This window comes from Nannospalax galili, unplaced genomic scaffold (assembly GCF_000622305.1).
Source record: "Nannospalax galili isolate Female #2095 unplaced genomic scaffold, S.galili_v1.0 scaffold397, whole genome shotgun sequence".
NCBI lineage: Eukaryota > Metazoa > Chordata > Mammalia > Rodentia > Spalacidae > Nannospalax > Nannospalax galili.
The window spans coordinates 4,844,662-4,866,084 of NW_008341879.1; the positions used below are offsets into that span (position 1 = coordinate 4,844,662).

The following is a 21,423-nucleotide window of genomic DNA, read 5'->3' on the forward strand; positions in this document are numbered from 1 at the left end:
TTTTTTGGAAACAGGGTCGCCCTGTATTCCCAGCTGGCCTGGAATCTAACTGTCTCTGTCTCTGGGGTGCTGGGATTAAAAGTGTGCACCACCGCGCCCTTTTTTAAAATTTATTTTTTAGGATACTAGGGATCAAACCCAGAGTTTAATGCATACGAGGTAAATGCTGTAGCACTAGGCCATACCCCTAGTCAATCTCAGCTGTTTAAACTAGGTAGCTTCTATTGTTTTATTTGCTATTTTTTCTGTTATATCCCTTCTGCTTCTGAGTCTATTAGAGTAATTAATTTCAATTATCCAAATTTTAGTTCTAAAATTTCTTCTTTTTATATATTTTTTGTGAGTCCTGACTCAGGTTTATTTATACAATCAGGAAAGGAGGATCCCAGCTCCATGCAGATAACAGTCCTGGGGTCACAGCAATCCACTGTCTTCCTAAGGAGTCTATGGGGCTCAGCCTAAGCTAGAGCTGAAGCTGAGATGGCTGGCAGTTCAGGTGTGAACATACTTCCCAGTCTCAGAGTGAGTGATGCAGGCATGATGGCTGAGCTTGCAGCTGACGTCTTTTGGAATCAAGCTTAACTTGCTTGAGCTTTGTGAAGGCCTCGGTAGCCCTGGCACATGTCTCATGACCTGTACCTTCCTTCGTGTTGTGGGTCTTGGCAATATCCATGTTCCTCAGGAACTTGGGATCTATCCCTTAAAAGAGAGCCAAATTTTATGAATTTGGGATTTTTGATGTGTGTGATATGGCTTATGAACTTGGCTATGTTTGCACTAAAACCTGCCCCTTACAGTTTTTTTTCTGAAACATTTAAAAATCCCAGATCAGCAATTCTAGAGTCTTTATCACTTTAGTGATCTAAGGTCTTTCTTTGCTTTTATATTTTGTCTGAGAGAGGGTCTCAAGCTGTAGCCTAGGGTGGCTTGGGGATTCAAAGGATCCTGCCTCAGTCTCCCAAGCACTGGGATTACAGGTGTGAGCCACCATATTCAATCTCTCTTTTCAATGTGAGATCTTGGTCTAGGTATGCAGATCTTCCATTGGAACCTGGGCATTTTGAGTACTGTGTTATGAGACTCTAGATTTAGACCTCTGCTTTAGTGGACATCTTCTAACACTGCTCTAACAGGGAAGTGGTGGTACCACTTCTTCACAGCTGGGTAATGATGGGAATAGCTTATTGTGGTGGTACAATATGGCACCTCAATTTTTTTCTGTGATGTCTTGCTATATTAGCTTTTTTCTTCTTTCCTTTCTTCCTCTGTTTGTTTGTTTGTTTATTGTTATCCCCCACTGGCCTGGAATTTACTATCTTGACCAGGCTGGCCTTGATCTAATAGAGATCCACCAGCCTCTGCTTCTGCCTCTTAAGTGCTGGGATTAAAGGCATACATCATCACGCCCAGCTCTTGTTTGTTTTTTAAAAGTGGGGTCCTCCATGTGCAACGAGATTGGCCTGAAATCCACAATGCTCCTGGCTTGGTTTTCCAAGTACTGATACCACGAGTGTGTGCTACCATGGCTTTAGAGTTCTCTGTTGTGCTCCTTTCCTGGAACTTTGGTGTTCTTTAGCTGCACTAGTCAGTAGGAATAAGGAAAAGTTCAACTATTTTAGCTTCCCAGTAGCAGATGTCTCTTGGCTAACCAGGCTAGCCTCAAACTCATGCCAATCCTACTGTGTCAGCCTCCTGAGTGTTGGGATTATAGGCACTGGTCACGATGCCCTACTTGATTTCAGCCTTTTAAAGATCACAGAACAGTCCCCCATCTTAAAATACTTTATCATAAAAATCCTTAGCTTTTGAGAGGCAAATTAATTTCATTGTTAAGGCAAATTTTTGCTTAGATCAAATTTAAACAATTATTTTATAAGTCACAAATAGAGAATTTTTGTAAGTGCTGCTAAACTGTTCCTGGAATATGACATTTCATTGAAATGCTCAACCACAAGGACAACAGTTTATTGCTTACACATGAACATTGTTATGTACTAAGAGAAATCAAGATAATTAGAAGTCTAAGGTTTCTCCATGAGATGAAGTCTTGGTATCTGACCTCAAAGCATGATTCTTCATTAATAAGGAAATGCTTCAGCTGTCTTAAAGCCCTGCCCCACCAAACACTGTCTTTATGATTCCAAACAACACTTCTAACAGAGGAGAACCTCTCTAAAATAGGTAGCGTCATATATGTATATGCCCCTTTCTATTTGAGCAGAGAAAAAGGTGGAACAGGTTTCTCACTGGGTGTTGCTGTGTGAAGGGCAATGTTGTCAAGCTGTTCATCACAAGAAAATCACTAGTTAGTGCTTGAAGGAAATGCATTTAGACTCCTCACAGGGTACCTTGTCAAGTATAGATAAGTATCTCACTTAAGAAAGAATTCTTTACTGAAAAAAACCAGTGTCACAGAATTACTACAGCTAATTTCTCGGTCCAAGTATTAGGCTTTTACTAACTAGAGACCATGTAGGAAGTACTACTGTGGTAACTGATGTATAGGATCCTTTCCTCTGCTATACTCACAACAATGAGCTTTTTCAATCACTTGTTTTCTGGAGCACCTTCCTATAGCTGCTTTTACAAGCTGTGCTTATTCAGGAGGTGGAAATTAAGCATTACGTCAAGTAAACTTTTCTTAGCCTTATTTCCTCTTTTACACATACAGGCTACACGCCTTCAAAGCCAATTTAAGAGGCTGAGAGAAATAAATGTCAAAAAGCACATCAAAGAGAAGTAATCTTTCGACTTTATTATATTCAACAATAGGCAGAAACTATTAAAGTTATGGAATAAGAACTAATAAATGCAATGTTAAGGTATATGAAACTCTTCTATAAGTAAACAGATGATGCATGTGTACAAGGGTCTCTTATTTACCTCTTCTACATTGGATGCAGTCTTGGCAGAAGTTTCCATGAAGATAAGTCCATGTTCTCGGGCAAAAGCTTCACCTTCTTCTTTTTTTACTTCTCTCCTAGATTCTAAATCACTAAACACAGGAGAGAAAAAGTTGTATCATTAACTAACATGGTATACACAGAGGCATCAATGAAAGGCACACCATGAGTCCCCATGCTATGCTGACCATTCAGTTAACTAATTTTTGCATTATTTAGGGTATCATGAGGGTCAAAAATGTTTGGAATACTTTGCTTACTTTCAAATGACTAAAAATACAGAAGAAGAAATATTGAGAGATAGTCTTGGAATGCTAGAAATATTACAGCAATATCATGAAAAGAGCTAGAGTCCAACACCCTGTCTTCAAGCACAGCAGATTACCAATACAGAAAATCATCTGGCTGAAAATAGCAGCTGGAAGACGAGGACTAACTGGTCTGCTCATTCTTTGGCCACAGTGCCAGAGTTTCTAGGAATGCCATCAAAATATAAATCATCCAACTCCTAGAAACTATATGAAATTTCCCAGTAAAAGCCAAAATTCTAAATAAACATTAATTAGATCATTAATTTTGGTTTAATTCTGTTTCTTTTTAAAGAAAAACTACCAGGAGAATGGTAGGGACAGACCAGGCAGGCACAAGTGTCTAAGCTATAAAGTTGGGATGGAAGCCCAATATTCAATTTTTTCATAAAGAATTGTATTTGCAGGTGCCAAAAACAAACAATGGAGGAAGGATAGCACCTTCAACAAATGACGCTGGCAAAACTGGATCTCCACCTGTAGAAGAATGAAACTAGATCCTTATCTTTCACCATGCACAAAAGTCAACTCCAAATGGATCAAAGACCTCAATGTGAAACTTGAAACTGTTAGAAGAAACCATTGGTAGTAACCTCCAAGATATAGGTATAGGAAAGGACTTTCGAAATCAGATACCAGACGCTCAGGAAATAAGGTCAACATTCAACATGTGGGACCTCATTAAACTAAAAAACTTCTGTACAGAAAATGACCCACTTAAAAGATGGGCTAAAGATCTAACCAGAGAATTCGCAAAAGAAGAACTAAAGATGGCTAAGAAACATCTTAAAACGTGTTCAACATCTTCAGTAATTAGGGAAATGCAAATTAAAAACACTTTAAGATTTCATCTTACCCCAGTCAGACTGGTAAAGATTAAGAAAACCAATGATACCAAATGCTGGAGAGGATGTAGGAGAAGGGGAACACTCATTCACTGCTGGTGGGATTGCAAACTCATGCAACCCCTATGGAAAGCAGTGTGGAAAACTTTAAAAAAATTAAAAATGAACCTACGATATGACCCGGTTATACCACTCCTTGGCATATACCCAAAGGACTCATCCTGTTGCAGAGATACTTGTACAACCATGTTTGTTGCTGTTCTTTTTACAATAGCTAAGAGATGGGAGCAACCTAAGTGCCCCTCAATAGATTAGTGGTTAACGAAAATGTGGTACATTTATATGATGGAGTTCTATTCAGCAGTAAAGAAAGATGAAATAATAAAATTTTCAGGTAAATGGATGTATCTAGACTGTTATACTAAGTAAAGTAACAGACTCAGAAAAACAGAAGATGTATGTTCTCCCTAATTTGTGGATCCTGGCACCAAATCCTTATAAATGAGTGCATATCCTGATGTAACTGCAGGAACCAAGAAAATGGAAGAAAACCAGAGAGGTAAAGGGAAGGAAGGAACCTGAGAGAGAAGAATAGCAGGAGACAGGTGTTCCTAAGGAAGAAATGTGTCAAAAGGGGGTAGTTAAATAGGAGGGGGAGGAGGGCTATACAAGGAACTATGGAAATAAAGGGGAAGAAGGAGCTCAAGAGATGTGGGACCATAACAGACAGAAATTATCAAAGGAGAAATGGGGAAAATGGAGATACTTCAAATTGGGAGGGTGGAGAGGGAGGATAAGACAGGGAGAGAAAGAGAAGACATAAATAGTGCCTAGCTAGTATAAAAAAACAGAGGTAATGCTATCAGTTCAAAAAACCTACTGAAAAATTACACATACAACATCTCTGCATGACTCTGTGGGTATAGCTGAAGGCCTTATGACAAGAAACAGTGCCAGACAGAAGAAACCTTCCTTTGAGTTGTTGACCAGGGTAGTCCAAGAGACTCCCCAAAAGACAGGCTATTGTCACAGTCCTTGATTACCTCCCAGAACTCAATGGTAAGACCCTATTGCCGAAGACAGGACATACTTTGGACACAAGATTTAGAGCAACAGAACTGGAACTGACCTGGAACCCACCTCCCCTGAAGCCTAGCTCTCAAAGCTTTGGAGAGCACCACACAAGGTGCTAAGGGAGAACATCAATCGATGGTCTAATCCCAGCCTCAAGGCCTAAAAACCATATTAATGACCAGCACAGCAAAGAACAGTGGTGCAGTAGTGGCACCTTTTTTAAATTTTATGTGTATGAGTGTATTGCCTGCATGTAGGTAAGTGCATCCGTGTCATGCAATGCCCGTGGAGGACAGAGGAGGCCAATCGGACCCCCTGGAACTGGAGTTACGGACAGTTGTTAGCTGCCATGTGGGTACTGGGATTTGAACCTGGGTCAAGAACAACCAGTGTTCTTAACTGCTGAGCAATCTCTCCAGCCCAGTAGTGGCACTTTTATCTTGGGGGTTATCAATAGCTACCTAGTTGGACTTAAAGCGCACTCAGTGGGAGGAAACTCATGTGTGATACTATAAACATAGCCAAATACATATAAGCTGGAGAGGTCACAGATCTTAGAGAAAACTCCAAAGCTGCCACATACGTAGAAAAATGTAATATGGATCCTTAAATCTACAGACAAGTATCCTAGTCATCACCCATCCAAGAAGCTTCTTTTTCAAGAGACAGAGATAGTTACAGAGTTACAACTGTTCACACATAGAGATTGTCTATGAATTACCCAAGCCTAAGGGCACATGTGGGATGCAATCTCTATACCAAAGGATGAAGAGAACACTAATGCATATTTTCAATTTTCATCAATGAAGCGCCCTCATGCAACAGAGGGCCAGGAGCACAGAATGTCACGAATGGCCAAAATGCAAAGGCTAAGAGTCTGCAGAGTGTGGGTCCTTGGACAGGACTCCTATATTAAAATCCACCCATCCAGGACTCAGGGACCATTGCGGAAGAGGGAGCAGAAAGATTGTAAGAGCCAGGGAAGAGGTGCATAACCATATGGAAATAGTCCTTAGTTAGGCACCTGGGACCATTCTCATACAAACCTACAGCAATGGTGTCAGCATGAACAAGACCCATGCAAACCCAGGCAGACAAAAACCAAGCATAGAACTGTGGAAATCAACAGCAGGCCCCAATCTTAGTTAAAGAATTATTGGCAGCTGATTACTGCTGGGGGACATTAATTTTACATGATAGGCCTTAACACAAATGACAGAAGGTATGAACTTCAGTGGGGAAGGCTATGGGAGGGTGCCAAAGGGGAAAGGGGCATAAAGATGATTTTCTACATGAAGTATACAAATATTCAATAAAAAATTAAAAAACAAAACAAGACACTGAAATAGAAAAAAGGAATTGTATTTGTGAGGAAAGGGGGGCAGTGTCTCTAGAGTGTGCTTTATTGTAAAAGTTTAAAATCTTTATTATGAAACAATATATTACTTTGTAACATTCATGAACTTCAATGTAGCCATGACATTTTACTTTGCCAGATTTATTTCAAACTAAAAAATTTTAAATTACATTTTACTTATTTGTGTGTGTGTGTAGGTATACACAAGTTATAACTTGCATGCGTGTGAAGGCCAGAGAATAACTTTTGGGAGCTGGTTCTGTTTTTCTACCCTTAGATGGGTTCTAGTGATTTAACTCAGGTACCAGGTTTGTGTAGTAAGCACTTTACCCACTGAGCCATCTCATGAGCTCTCCAACTTCTAAGAAATGAAATGAATATAGCTGAATTGCCCATGTGTCTGTGTGTCCTTGATCCCCCTGTCTTCCCCATTACTTTCAAAACAAACACTGTTCAGATATTGTGGCTCACACCTATGACTCCAGGACTCGGGAGGCTGAGGCAGGAGGACTGATGTGAGTTTTTAACACCTTGGGCTAGAGTGACACCCTATCTCAACCTCCCCCCCAAAAACCAAAGAAATAAAACATAAAATCACCCAATAACAAAAGACAAAACAATTCACCAAACAAAAACCCCAAAAGTGTTTAAATTTAGTGTTTTCATTCTCAAGCTTGTTTTAATACTAATATTCATGTATGCTTTTATAAATAGAAAGTAGTTCTTCATTAAAAAAATTTTTTTTTACTTATTTTTATTTTATGTGTATGCGTGTATTGCCTGCATGTAGGTAAGTGCTCCGTGTCATGCAATCCCCTCAGAGGGCAGAAGAAGCTGTCGGATCCCCTGGAACTGGAGTTACAGACAGTTGTTAGCTGCCATGTGGCTTCTGGATTCGAACCCAGGTCTTCTGTAAGAACAGCCAGTGTTCTTAACCGCTGAGCCATCTCTCCAGCCCCTAGTTCTTAACTTTTAAAAGCTAGATGCTGGGGTAGAGAGATGGCTGAGTAGTTAAGAGACCTTGCTCAGAGTTTGGTTCCCAGCACCTACTTTAGGTAGCTCATAACTGCCTGTAAACAGAGCTCCAGAGTTTCCATTGCCCTCTTCTGGTCTCTGCATACATGTAGAACACACACACACACACACACACACACACACACACACACACACACAATGTAGTTATTGCTCTATAGCTTATCAGTTTTGGTTAACATGTTTTTCAGATTTATCTACAAATATATATATATATTCTTTATTATATTCTGCTGAATGCAACATAATTTTTTGACAGAAGAATTTATAATTTTTCTTTATTATAAACAATATGATAAGGAATACTATAAACATTGTGTGCATGTGCCAAAATTTTTCTGGGGTGGAATTTTTAATGTAAAGATTTATTTCTTTTTATTTTGTGTGTACATTTGTTTTGCCTGCATGTGTGTATGTATACTGGGGAGACTCAAAGAGGGTGCCACAGTTGTCATACAGGTACTGGGAACTTAACCCAGGTCCTCTACAAGAGCAGTAAGCACTCTTAATGAGTAAGCCATCTTTCCAGTTCCCTCCAGGGTCAATTTTAAATAGAGATCAACCTATTTCAAGAGTTCTTGCTTTATAAGTAGGTGTATACACAGTTTATGTTCTAGATCATGTAAAATGTGTTTATTATAGGTGAAATAAAAAAGCCTAAAAGTTGAGTTTCTGGCATTGCCTCTGCTGAGTTCCAGGCACTCCTGCACCTATGCCTTTTTGGTTGGGCAGTGTCACTTGGCTGGGATAGGGCCAGGCGGTGAAGCCATGGCCAGTACAGTGGAGCTGTTGGATTGACCATTGTTGCTGCGGGATTTGCAGGCCTTCAGTGGTGGCTACTACAGAGGTGGATTTGAACCCAAAATTACAAAATGAGAGGCAGCACTAATACTAGGTGTGAGCCTTCCTACCAATAAAGGGAAGATTAGACATGCTCATCAATGAATAATGCTCTTAAATCATCCAGACAAAGGAGGATGTCCTTACATAGCAGCCAAAATCAATGAAGCTAAAGATTTACTAGAAGGTCAAGCTAAAAAATAAGTAAATGTATGATGAATTTTAAGTTCACATTAGATTGTATATGAATATCAATTTTTGTAATAAAATATGTCAGGAGCTAAAACAAAACAAAACAAAACAAAAAGCCTAAAGACCACTGCATTTGAATACATACTTAGTACAAAGTTGATTTTGAAAACAATGGTCGTTTCCTCAGTTTCTAGGTACAAAATCAAGTCACTGACTAGGCACTTCCCATGTATCCCATCTGAGTTACTGTTTCTTTTCTATACCATTATTTTATGGTCCCTTTTTATTTAGAGTTTATGTTACAGAAGTTCTACTACCAAAAAGGCCATTATTTTAAAAATTTTAGCCGGGCATAGTGACGCACACCTATAGTCCCAGCACTGGGGAGGCAGAGGCAGGAGGATCTCTGTGAATTCGAGCCCAGCCTGGTCTACATAGTGAGTTCCAGGACAGCTGGGGCTACAAGGAGACCCTGTCTCAAAAAGGCAAAAAAAAAAAAAAAAAAATTAAGTGCTATTCCTTATACAATCAATTAAAAATAACATAGTAAGAAAACTTTGTGTCACCTATCACTCTGACTAGCTCACTGACCTTCTCAATCCCTTTCCTGGCTTCCTACTAATTAAAATGTTGCTTAACCTCTGCTTTGATGTCTACTCCAATTTGCCTCATCCAGTAATAATCACCTCGTTTATTTCTCTGTGGTCTTTCTCCTTAGCTACTCCTCCTACTTGTGAGAGTCCCTATGGACAGTCATAGAAACAGTCCAGGGATGCTATACTTTGTTTCCTTTGAACTGTAGTAAGCTCCTCTAGTCAGCAAGCTGCCACCAATCATGTTTCAGATACACAAAGAAAACGGGTAAGATAAATGTGTAAAACATTTATTTATATTTATTTAATATATTATATAGTAGAATACTTTCATTGTAGAAAAACTAACATTTCCCTCCAATAGTTAAACCTTAAAAAAAAAAGATAACAAGCCAGGTGTGGTGGTGCATGCCTTTAATCCCAGCACTCGGGAGGCAGAGGCAGGCGGATCTCTGTGAGTTCAAGGCCAGCCTGGTCTACATAGTGAGTTCCAGGACAGCTGGCACTACAAGGAGACCCTGTCTCAAAAAGACCAAAAAAAAAGGCCTAGAGTGAATGCCAATAGTTCTAGTTACAAAGAAGTAATCAGTGGATAGATTTTTATCATACAAATGTCTCCTAGTAAACCTCAATTGCTATTACAATAATATATTTTAAAACCAAATCTTTAAAATATATTATTTTGTCATCTTGTTTTTATAGCTTACTCAAGTATAACTTAGAGAAAACAGATAAAATATACACGTTCTGACACACATAAACAGCTGCCAGCCCCCCAATGTTTCCTCATGCCTCAGTGCAGCCCATTATTTTGACTACATTACCAATAGTTCATTCCTGTTTCCTACTCAGTTACATTCCTTTCTTGGCTTCCTGGCTACTGTGAAGTGTCTAGCTCCCTTTGCCAAGAGCTTCTGCACCCCATGCAGACCTAAAAGCAATGGCACCAAGCAGGCATCAACTGGAGCCTCTGCAGTCTTTTCTCCTTCTAATGTGATTTTCAATTAGGCACTCAGTCATATCAACAGAAAGCTGACTAACATATATATCAACACCAGACAAGTGATTATAGTAGCTATATAATAAATCTTGCCAGGCATGGTGGCACACAACTAAAATCCCAGCACTGGGGAGACAGAGGCAAAGGATCACTGCAAGTTTAAGGTTGGCCTGGTCTATTATAAAAGTTCTAGGCAAGCTACAGAGTGAGACATTGTCTTAAAATTCAAGTGACAACAAAAATCTTGAAATCTGCATTAGTAAAATCAGTAAATCTTCCAATTTTGTTCCTTTGATGAAGTTGTCATAACTAGACTATAGAATTCACATTTATGTGTAAATTTTAAAATCAGATCATCAGAATCTAAATCCCTCAAAAAATGCACAGAATTTTGGGTGGGATTAGCATGACTTTTTGGATAATTCTTAAGATCTGATTTTTTTTCCTAAGGTATGTTAGTCTCCCTTTATTGATTTCACCTTATCTCACAATTTTCAAGGATTATGAGACAGTTTAAATATGGAAAACACATAATAATGCAAGTAGTTGCTACTCATATCAATACACAACATGACATGCACTTTTCAGTTTGTGTCTATCCTTCAGTTTTATACCTGTCTGCAATCTTGTTTTGGTATTCTTTATCTGAATATGAATGTGTGGTATTTTGAGATATTTTTTGGACTGGTTGTATATCTTACTGGTTTCCTCATTAAATAAAAACTTTTAACATTCATTAATATGAAAGTCATGCTTTTACTTTTCTAAACACATTATCTTTTACAGGATCTATTTTATAAACTTGTAGAACAAATGAACTCTATCTCCTGAATTTAAAAAATATTAATTTTGTTACCATTTTAAAATTTCTACTAATTACGTCATTTAAAAAGGAAGTAATATTTTTCTGATTATATAGATACTTATTTCTACTGTTAAGTATTCAAAAAGATTAAGAAAAAATATAATCTTTTTTGAAACAGGGTCTTACTTTGTAGTCATGATCCTCCTGCCTTAGCCTCTCAGATTGCAGGTATGTGCACCACACCCAGTTCAATTTGGATAATACTTAACAGATACCTATCCACCTTTTAAACTTAATAAAACTTCCTTGGATTCTATTTTTAAAGTATATCTTCAAATAAAAACTAATTTTTTTTGGTCTTTTTGAGACAAGGTCTCCCTGTAGCCCCAGCTGGCCTGGAACTCACTATGTAGACCAGGCTGGCCTCGAATTCACAAAGGCGTGCACTACCACGCCTGGCTATTCTATACCTTAGAATTTTCAAAAAACTTAGATTCAGAAAGTCAGTAACTTCTATGTAGACAAATGTGTAAGAATGGTAGCCACAGAAGTAGTAATCTACAATGTTCATCATTAATGCAAATTAAGCCCTGAATTAGTTCTTTTACCTTTTATTTCCAATAAGCATAATGACCATGTTGGAATTGGAATGCTGGCGAGCATCTTCTAACCAGGTTGTCAAGTGGTTGAATGTGTCTCTCCTAAAAAATAAATGACATTTGATTATGTTCTCCAGTACTTCCCCCAGCAGTGCACAACACAGTCTACATTCCACTAACAGTAATCATTTTTGGCCATATCCACTCACAACGAGAAACAGAATTAAACCACAGTATTTGGGTTTAAAGCTCACAGATTACATTTTAGCTAAAAATTAAATGTAAATGTAACACACTTTAGAAAAATGCCAATGTCTATAATACTACCAAATTGATCAATTTGGGGTGCTTACTTAAGTAACATAGAATTGAGTTGCAGATTTTAGTAATAAATTTAAATTTCATTCATGACACAGTTCTAAAGGTAGGTAGCCAGGGTACAAAGGTAAAAGTTATGCTTTATTATTGGTAACTACCTTTACTTAGAACTATTCCCTCATACTAAGCTGAAAAGCTGACATGTACTCACCTTGTTATATCATACACTAGTAAAGCCCCTGCTGCACCTCTGTAATAAGACCTTGTGATAGAACGAAAAGACTCCTGTCCTGCCTGTGAAGAGACAAAATGTTGACAAGTTTCTTTTAAAATAACATACTCTACATCTTCATATTACATCATAAAGAATAATGAAGGGAAGGAAGGCACAGAAAAAGAAAACATCACCAAACTTAGGGAAAAGTCCCATAATAGCACTACTGCACAAGTCCCCAGGATGCTCAGGCGGCCATCCCGTACTCTTCTACCCCGAGACCCTTTACCCTATTTGGCAACCCCTGACAACCCAACTTACTGAATGGTTTCACAATACACGAATCATTATTAGAGCATAGAATGGACTCCTAGCAACTAAACTCTGAAGACAAATTTGAAAGGAAGCAAATAAGCCAGAGCCTCACATTTGAATTCAATAACCCACTCCCTGGGGCAGCTGCTGACACTAGAATAAATAAAGCCCATTGTAAATAAATGATGAATGACATCTTTACGCCCACCATCTGCTGGTATAAAGGTTGTTGGAAGGCCAAGGACACAGATTTTATCAGTTTTATCATAAACTGCCCTGAGTTTTCAACAGTCATAATACAGAATTCTTTGAGCAATCATTTTATTATGAAAAACAGAAAAGGGTTTTGAATTTAATTTATATAATTTTTCTTCACACTCAATTTTTCTGTGTTTGATATATAATGCTTGTTATTGTCAGAAGGCAACGGGATGTAAAAGTCATCTTTATATCCTGCCAAACAGGCACCAGAGATTATGTAAAGTTCGGTAATTTCTCTCATGATGATACTAGTACATTCTGTTAAAAAAAAGTGGAGGAAGTACTATGACTATTGTCTCTGAGGTTAAGAGAGTTTTTTAAATTAAAAGTTCTCTTTCACTTTTCATCACTTATGCCTTAAAAAGCATTTTAATCAAGTAAACATGAAGTCAGTTTTAATAATTTTTGTACTTAAAAATATATTATTTGGGTGGTCCTGCTTGTGTTGTGGCCCTCCAGCCCCCTTTGGTTCCCCCCCCCCATGCCAACCAATAAAGACGGACAGAGCAAAAACAACAAAAACAATTGACTTGACGGGGTTGGAGAGATGGCTCAGTGGTTAAGAGCACTGATTGCTCTTGCAGATGACCTAGGTTTGATTCCCAGCACCCAGATGGTGGCTAACAACAGTCTGTAACTCCAGTTCCAGGGGATCTGATGCCTTCTTCTGACCTCTGCAGGCACTGCATGATATGGGTGTGCTTATACACATGGAGGCAATACTCTCATACACATAAAACAATAAAATATTAATAAAATAAAATAAATAAATAAAAATACTTGAAAAAACAGATGGATGTTCATGTTCTTAGTTCTGAATTTCTGACGGAAGCATAAAGTCCTTCTCTTATGTTCTGCCCTGTTCTAACATTCAATACATCCCAATACTTTGCTTCTGTTGGCCCTCCAAATATGTTCCCTGTTTCCAATGTCACCCACTCTCAGTGCCTAGAACTTGGCACTCAGAGGAAGCTTGTTGAATGAAATCATACATTCAAACATTGTAGCCATATCCACAAAATGGTCAGTACTCCACTGCACTTAAGTGGACACACTTAACATTCTCAATGAAAATAACTTCTACATCTAAGTTATTATTCTCTGGTAACCAATTAATTATCATAGTTTGAGGTTGAAAAAGTAGATGATAAAGTTAGTCATGGTGCTCATGCCTGTTAACCTAACACTTAGGAGGCTGATTATGAGGATCACCGTGTGCTTGGAGCCAGTATGGGACATAGAATGAGTTCTAGGTTAGCCTGGACTACAAGTGAGACCCTATCTCAACAAAAACACAAAACAAAATAAAATGAATATAGGAGCATGAATTTATGTACATTTACTGAGATATCTTTCAATAAAGTCCTTTCAAATTCATCTGTAAAATGGAAATAACAGGGGAAATCCTCCTTTAATTGCTTAGCATGGAAAAACTATGGATAAGACCTTTAGAGACACTCATTTTACTGTGAATTATGTATACCATAAAAGGATTTTATGGCAAATAATACAAAGAAGATACATGTATTTTAATTTATAACAAGAATTATGGGGTTGGAGAGATAGCTCGATGGATAAAGCACTTGCCACAGAAGTGTGAGCATCAAAGTTCAGATTTCTAGCATCCACAGCAAACCTAGGTGGGTGTGGTAGCACAGCTGTAATCCCAGTTCTTGGGAAGCAGAGGCAAGGGAAGCCCCAGGGCAAAGTGGCTAGCTTGACTAGTTCTTTATCAGTAAATTAGGTGGACACAGTCACCAAGGAGGACACACAGACATCAACCTTTGGCCTCCACACATGTACAGGTGCACCCAACAAATCCAAACATGCATACACAAACCACATACACATGTCAAAATAAATTTAAAAAGCACATTTAGAGTTCTTTCTATTGCCCACAGCTAACCATAAGTGAAGGTAAAAGTCCTTTAAAACAACTTTTTTGGAACACTCTTGTGTGATGAATGAAAATGAGCACATTCCTAGAAAAAGATTACTATAAGCAAAAAAGTGTAAAATTTCAGTTTTTACAGCCCAGATAAGATATTGTAAAATAGTAAAAAGAAAAAATAAATTTAGGAATGGAGAAAATCGAACTTCTATAAATCATTCTCATTCCTCACAACTGCTTTGCAAAGAACAAATAACAATTCCAAATGAGAATAACTCATACAATGCACCACTTCATACAGAATCTGGACTCTGCCCATCAATACAAAAATCAGACAAAAATTCAAGTAAATACCCCCTACATTCCAGTAAGACTACTACTAACAGAGCTATATGTCTTAAAATTTGATTACTTTTATAGTAAGTTAAGGTTCATATTTAGTAGTTTCCAGATTTTTGAGATCAGACTCATATGAGATCACACATCCTAGTCAAATCTCTGGCAGCCTTGAAATAAATCTTGCCCCAAGTATTTTATTATATTTTCTCTAACTATAAATAAACTTATACAAACTAATGGCATAAAGAAAGCCTAATAGCTAATTCTCTTGACCATAATAAAGTAAAATAGCCTAGTTTTTAAAAAGTACTTTAAGCCAGGCGTGGTGGCGCATGTCTTTAATCCCAGCACTCAGGAGGTAGAGGCAGGTGGATCTCTGTGAATTCAAGTCCAGCCTGGTCTACATAATGAGTTCCAGGACAGCTGGGGCTACAGGGAGACCCTGTCTCAAAAAAGACCAAAAAAAAAAAAAAAAAAAAAAAAGTAATGTATATCAGTCTAAACCCAAATTGATCTATACTGTGAATAAAAATGTTAACTTTGGAAATACAGATTCTCTTCATTTTAATGTCTTGGTTGAGGGATTTTTAGAATCTTGAAACCAAATAGAACAGCATTCTTTTTAGTAAGGGATTCCTGGTAGCTAAGGATATACAAGGGAAAAAAAGCATTTAATGAAACAGTTCTGTTTGGCTATGTGAACAGCAGCCAGAAAGCAAAAACAAATCACCCTGAGTGAAGTGGGGCTAGAATGGACCAGGAGTTTCTATTATCTGACAAAACAGTTGTTTGATAATATTAAGGAAGAAAAAATCTGCAAGAGTCCCAAATATGCAAGAGGGGTAGTAAAATGCAGGAGTAGAGGGGAGGGTCAGCCAGATCTCATATTTGGTAAGATTATTAAAATATAAAAAGAGGGCTGGAGAGGTGATTCAGCAAAGTATGTGCCACACAAGCCTGACACCTGAGCTTAATCCCTAAAGTCCACAAAATGCTAGAGGTGGTGATTTGTGCCTGTAATCCCAGCACTCCTACAGTGAGATTGGGAAGAGGGGATTGCCAGAAAGTTCACACGTTAGCTATCTTAGAGTACCTAGAGAGGCACAGGAAAAAAAGAAAACCCACTTCAACAAAGTGGGAGGAGAGTCAACTCCTGCAAGTCGTCCTATGGCCTTTATGCATGTGCTATGGCACACATACCCACACTACACTAACACTCTCTCCCACCCCCCACACTTAAAAAAAAAGAGCTCAAGTACTATAATAATAAAAAACCCTAGTTTGAACAGAGGTCCCTGTAGTGACAGATAAAGTTGCCCCCAGAAACCATGTTATCAAACGAAAACTCCAGTACCAGGACTGGGCCACCTCTTAAGAGTTAGGTCAGGGAGGCCCCTGAAACAATACAGGCTATTGCCCTGCTCCTGGCTGCCCACCATGAGGTAGACAGTAAGATCATCTACTGCTGAAGACAGCACATACTTTGATTGCAGGACATAGGGAAATCAAGCAGGAACTAATCTGAAAGCTTCTTTTCCGCTGGCTAGCCTGTTCAAAGTGCCAGACGGTGCTATGCAGGCCACTAGAGAACTGTCTTTAGCACTTACTCAACTACAGACCCTGAATGCTATACTCCCAAATGGCCAGGTAAGACATGCCTTCCGGTATTAAGAGCAGAGCGGCAAGTTTGTTATGGGGTTAACCAACCACTTTATGATTGGATCTGAGGCCCACTCCATAGGAGGGAACTCACATCTGGTACTGCAAACCTGGTCAAAAGCCTGCGGTAGGTCATAGGCCCTAGTGGGGGAAGTCACTGCTGTTTCTTTGCCAACTGGACATGGTGTGCCTGTCAAACTGCCTTCTAAATAATTCTGTTTATGTCCGTAGACCAGTGCCATTGTCAGCTTTGGTCAGAGGCTTAGTTTTGTAATGGGTGGAGGTTATGGCAGAGACTCCTAACCAATGAACTAGTCAAAGTTCTGAGAATAAGTGACTGTTGAACGCTCATTCCTAAATGAGCCATTTATATCACACACCTTCAAGGCTTGGAGAACATTGCAGAAGATGGAGAGGAAAGAATGTAAAAGCTGGAAGAAGCAGAGTGTGTGGAATGCTTTCTTTGGGACATGACATATGCCACTGTGTTCTTGAACTCTCAGCAGATGTTGACTGTCAGCAAGAGACTTGTGTAGAAAGGGCCTATCAAATATGTGGGGAAGGGATCCTGAGACCCCATCCCTCAAAAAGGATATAATGCAGTTAATGGTTGCTGAGGAGGGAGAAACAATTTCTTCAGTGGTATAGACACTAAGTATGGTGCCGCCCATGCTCCTGTAAATAGCCCTTCACTAATGCTCCTGCAAGCAACCCTAAATAAACTTGGAGGCTATACACAGAAATCAAGACACTCAAATATGGGTTGGGGGCTGAAAGAGGGAGCCAAACAAAGCAAGTCTGCCTCAAGGGATCACTGGCATGCTCACTTTCGGTGATGCTTAGTATTAAGATCAGAACCATGGAACACTTGTGCAAAAAGAAGTCTTACAGATCTTTTTCCATGTGAAGATTGCTAAACCAAAGAAACCTGACGCTTTGTACTATTGAAAACTTATCTGCAATAGTCAAAGATTCCCCTAAACTGGCTTTCCAATTTAAGGAAATTAAGTCTCTTTGTTGACACCAATTCTGCAGTAATCAGGCTGGTAATTAGTGACAAACTTAGCTTACATTCCTCTATTACCTCCATGAAAATTCAAACTTTATACACATTATGGGAGTGCTCAAAAATTTCAAAATAATCTAAAGTTGTAAACTCTTGAGAATCTGACCTCATTCAGTAAGTTTCTAATAGCTGGACATAGCAGCACAGACCTAAACTCCAGCATTGGGGGTTCGGGGTGGGGATAAGGCAGGAGGAGTTTAAGATCAGGGAGGCTATATAGAGAGAAGCCTTAAAAACAAACAAACAAACAAACAAAAAACCCCACACACATCTGGTTTATACAGCTGATTTCTTTGGCTATATTCTGAATATTGCTGCATTTCTCTTGTTAACTCCCTGTCCATAACACTATTCTTTTCCTTTCACCTACCTAATTTCTATTTCCTTAGAGGTTAGGTTCAAACCCCCATTTTTTCAAGAGCTAAGGAGCTTGTCTCTATTATAGTCCAGTTATCCTTTTCTACTCCCAAATGCACACACACTTTCATGTGGTCTTTGGTCTTAATACTGTTGATTACATGAGATGAGGACAATGCTCAAGTGCATTTTTCCTCCTTAGTCTCCTTTCAGGGCTAGCATAAGTCAGAGTACTAAAGTGTGTTTATAGTAGGCACTGAAAACATGTTATCTTAATTGATCCCAAAGAGCCCTAAGTTCAAAAATTCAGATTTGTAAGAGTCAATATCATGGTAATACTTCTGACTGTGAGCCATTCATTCATCTAACAATGAAGTTCTAGCTATGTAGAACAGTTAAGAACAAAAAGCAAAAAAGGAAGAAAAAAGACAAAGTAAAAAAACCAAGGATGGCAGATATAAAAATTTTGTTAAGCGTTATTGAAAAAATTTGGGGGGAATGAAAACTGGTATATATGGAATAACACCCTAACGTACTGTGACTTGGCCACAGGCATGGGGTGGGATGGGGTGAAATAATTTCTGCTTCGTTTTGAGACAAGGTCTCCCATAGCCCAGGCTGGCCTTGAACTCCTGATCTTTCTGCTTCAACTTCCTGTGTGGTAGGATTACAGGTTTAACCCAGCAGGATATTCATTTCTTCAAAATTGACAAAACAATGCATACATAACCTTTAGCTCTTTTTACACTGATAACTCTAGGCTGGTTTTGAAAATTTTCTGGGTAAGGAAAACACACGACTCTCACTACTAAAAATGCATCAAACTATCCAAATAAGCAAATACACTGTAAAATATTTATGACAAGGAAGCTCAGATAAACTAAGTGTGAGATCAACCTTAATTCTGATAAACATTCATTGACATTTTAGCAGTCAGATATGAAAGAGGAAAAAAAATCAATGAAAATAAAAGGAAAAGGCTGTGGAGGCAGATCAGTGGTAGAGCACTTGCCTAGTATGCACAAGGCCCTGCATTCAATTCTCTGCACAGCAAAAAGAGGAGGCATGGGATAGAGAACAGAGAAACTGAGACACTATGACTATCTGTAAGGCAACACCTCAAGAAACATTTTTAGGATCAGTACCACATTAATTAATTAATTAATTTTTCATTTATTTAGTGTGTGTATGTGGAGGCCAGAGGACAACTTTCAGACCCATGTGGGTCCCAGAGATCAATCGTAGGTTGTGAGACTTGGCAGCAATGCTATCAAGGTGAGTCATCTATCAGCATACCCCTACCTGCTTTTATACTGGGTCTCACTATGAAGCCCAGGCTGGCTTCGAACTCTCAATCTCCCTTTCCTAAGGCCCCGGGGTTCTGGGTCATAGGTATATCACTACTATATCTGGCTAAAATTACTTCCAAAAAAATTAATTAACAATTTGAACTCTGGAATTCTTTCTTGGGTTATGATGTCTTTAAAGATACCAAACTCTCTTTTTAAATACAGAGAATGGAGGTTAGCCCTCTATCTTCCTGAAAGTAATGCAAACAGGAGCTTTCCATTTCCCTTACTTATTGTCCAGCATTAAAAACTGTTTTAGATTTATTTTGAAAGATCATTGCTATTTAAGAAAATTAACTCGAGCTAGGGGGAAAAAAAAATAAAGAACTGCAAACGAGCTGATAGGGGAAATGTTTTAGTTAAGTTTCTCAAAGCAAATCAAGATTATTTAAGGGAACACTTAAAAGACAGGACAACAATGGAATATACTAGACTGAGCTACAGACAATGGGGTGGTTTGTGCCTATATATAATTATAATTTACATATTAACTTCTCTCTGAAAACCATGTGCTTTGCTGTCTCCTGAGCACATCCAATGATCCTCCAAGTTACTTAGAGTGAGATTCTGTACCTACTCATTGGCAAAATTCACTAAACACTGTATTGGTCATTTAGCTAAGATCACAGGATACAAACAATAGACAGTAGGTCCCTTTCTTCATCATGCTTACCTTAGGAATGACTATGTGAACAAAAAACTAAGATCACAACTCCAACAGAAATTGCATAGAATATTATAAGAATGTGTTACTTTCATGTGTCAGAAAGGCTTTGGAAAAAAAGCTGATATCTGAGCAGGTCTTAAACAGAAAAAAGTATTTCAAGAAAAGCAATTATTTGCATACTTAAGGTATGAAAACATTTATTAAGCATAGCAAGTAGTTTGCTTTACTGTATATTATACTTAACAATATGTGTTGTGCAAAGTTATTAGCTAAGAAAGCAACCTGGTTTATATAACTCAGTTCTGAAACAGAAAAAAAATCATGTAATATAGCAGAAAATGCTTCCTTTTTGTTGGCGATCATAATTTTAAACCTCTAGGAAAGAAAAGACTTTGTACATATTATTTGTTTCTTACCTCCTTCCCTCCTTCATGTTGGGGATGCGCATGCTAGGCAAGTGCTCTATCTGAGCTTTACACCTTTAAGCCCTTCTACTTCCATGCAAGGTTTTCTTTTCTCTGAGACAAGGTCTCGTGTAGCCAGGCTGGTTTCTAACTCACTATGTAGCTGAGGATGACCTTAAATTCCTGATCCTCCTGCTTCTACCCCAACCTCCAAAGTGCTGGAATTATAGGCATTTGCCACTATGTCCAGTCTTTCTACACAGTTTTTTAAAAATATTTTATTTTTATTTTATGTGTATGAGTGTATTGCCTACATGTATGTGCACCCGTGTTGTGCAATGCTGTGGTGGTCAGAAGAGGGCACTGGATTCCCCTGGAACTGGAGTTAAGGATGGTTGGTAGCTGCCATGTGGGTGCTGGGAATCGAACTCAGGTCCTCTGCAAGAGCAGTCAGTCAGTGCTCTTAACCGCTGAGCCATCTCTCCAGCCCTCTATACAGTTTTAATGTAAAGTCATGTTGCCTGAGGAAATCCGAATGAAAAAAATGTTGGGGCTGGGGGCATGGCTCAGTATGTAAAGTGCCTGCCACACAAACACAGGGACCCAAGCTCTGATTCCCAGCTCCTACTTAAAAAGCAGAATATAGCTGGGTGTGGTGGTACAGGCCTTTAATCCCAGCACTTGGGAGGCAGAGGCAGGTGGATCTCACTGAGATGAGGTCAACCTGGTCTACATAGCAAGTTGCAGGCCAAGTTGGGGAAACCTGTTTCAAAAACCAAACCAAACAAACAACAGCTGGGTATGGTGGTATATGTATACTGGGGAGGGAAGTGGAATGTGGGGAATGAAGGTTCCTGAAACTCACTGGCCAGTTGGCCTAGTAGAGCTGGTGAGCTTTAGGTTCAAAGAAACACCTTGAATCAGAAACATATGATGGACAGCAGTCAAGGAAAACACTTGACATCTGCCCTCTGGCCACCTTACATAAACATGTACAGTCAACATGAGACGGGGGGGGGGGGGGGGGGGGGGGGG

The 21,423-nt window shown here is 38.8% G+C and overlaps 1 protein-coding gene across 1 annotated transcript in view; it reads right to left on the bottom strand.

Moving 5' to 3' along the window:
- Rab2a (RAB2A, member RAS oncogene family) overlaps positions 1-21,423 on the bottom strand; it is a 90,773-nt gene that overhangs the window by 23,079 nt on the left and 46,271 nt on the right. The window contains exons 4-6 of the mRNA XM_008837592.2: positions 12,078-12,160; positions 11,558-11,650; positions 2,884-2,995 (exon numbers count right to left, since the gene is read on the bottom strand). Coding sequence (XP_008835814.1) covers positions 2,884-2,995; positions 11,558-11,650; positions 12,078-12,160 — 288 coding nt within the window. The remainder of the gene's footprint in view (positions 1-2,883; positions 2,996-11,557; positions 11,651-12,077; positions 12,161-21,423) is intronic.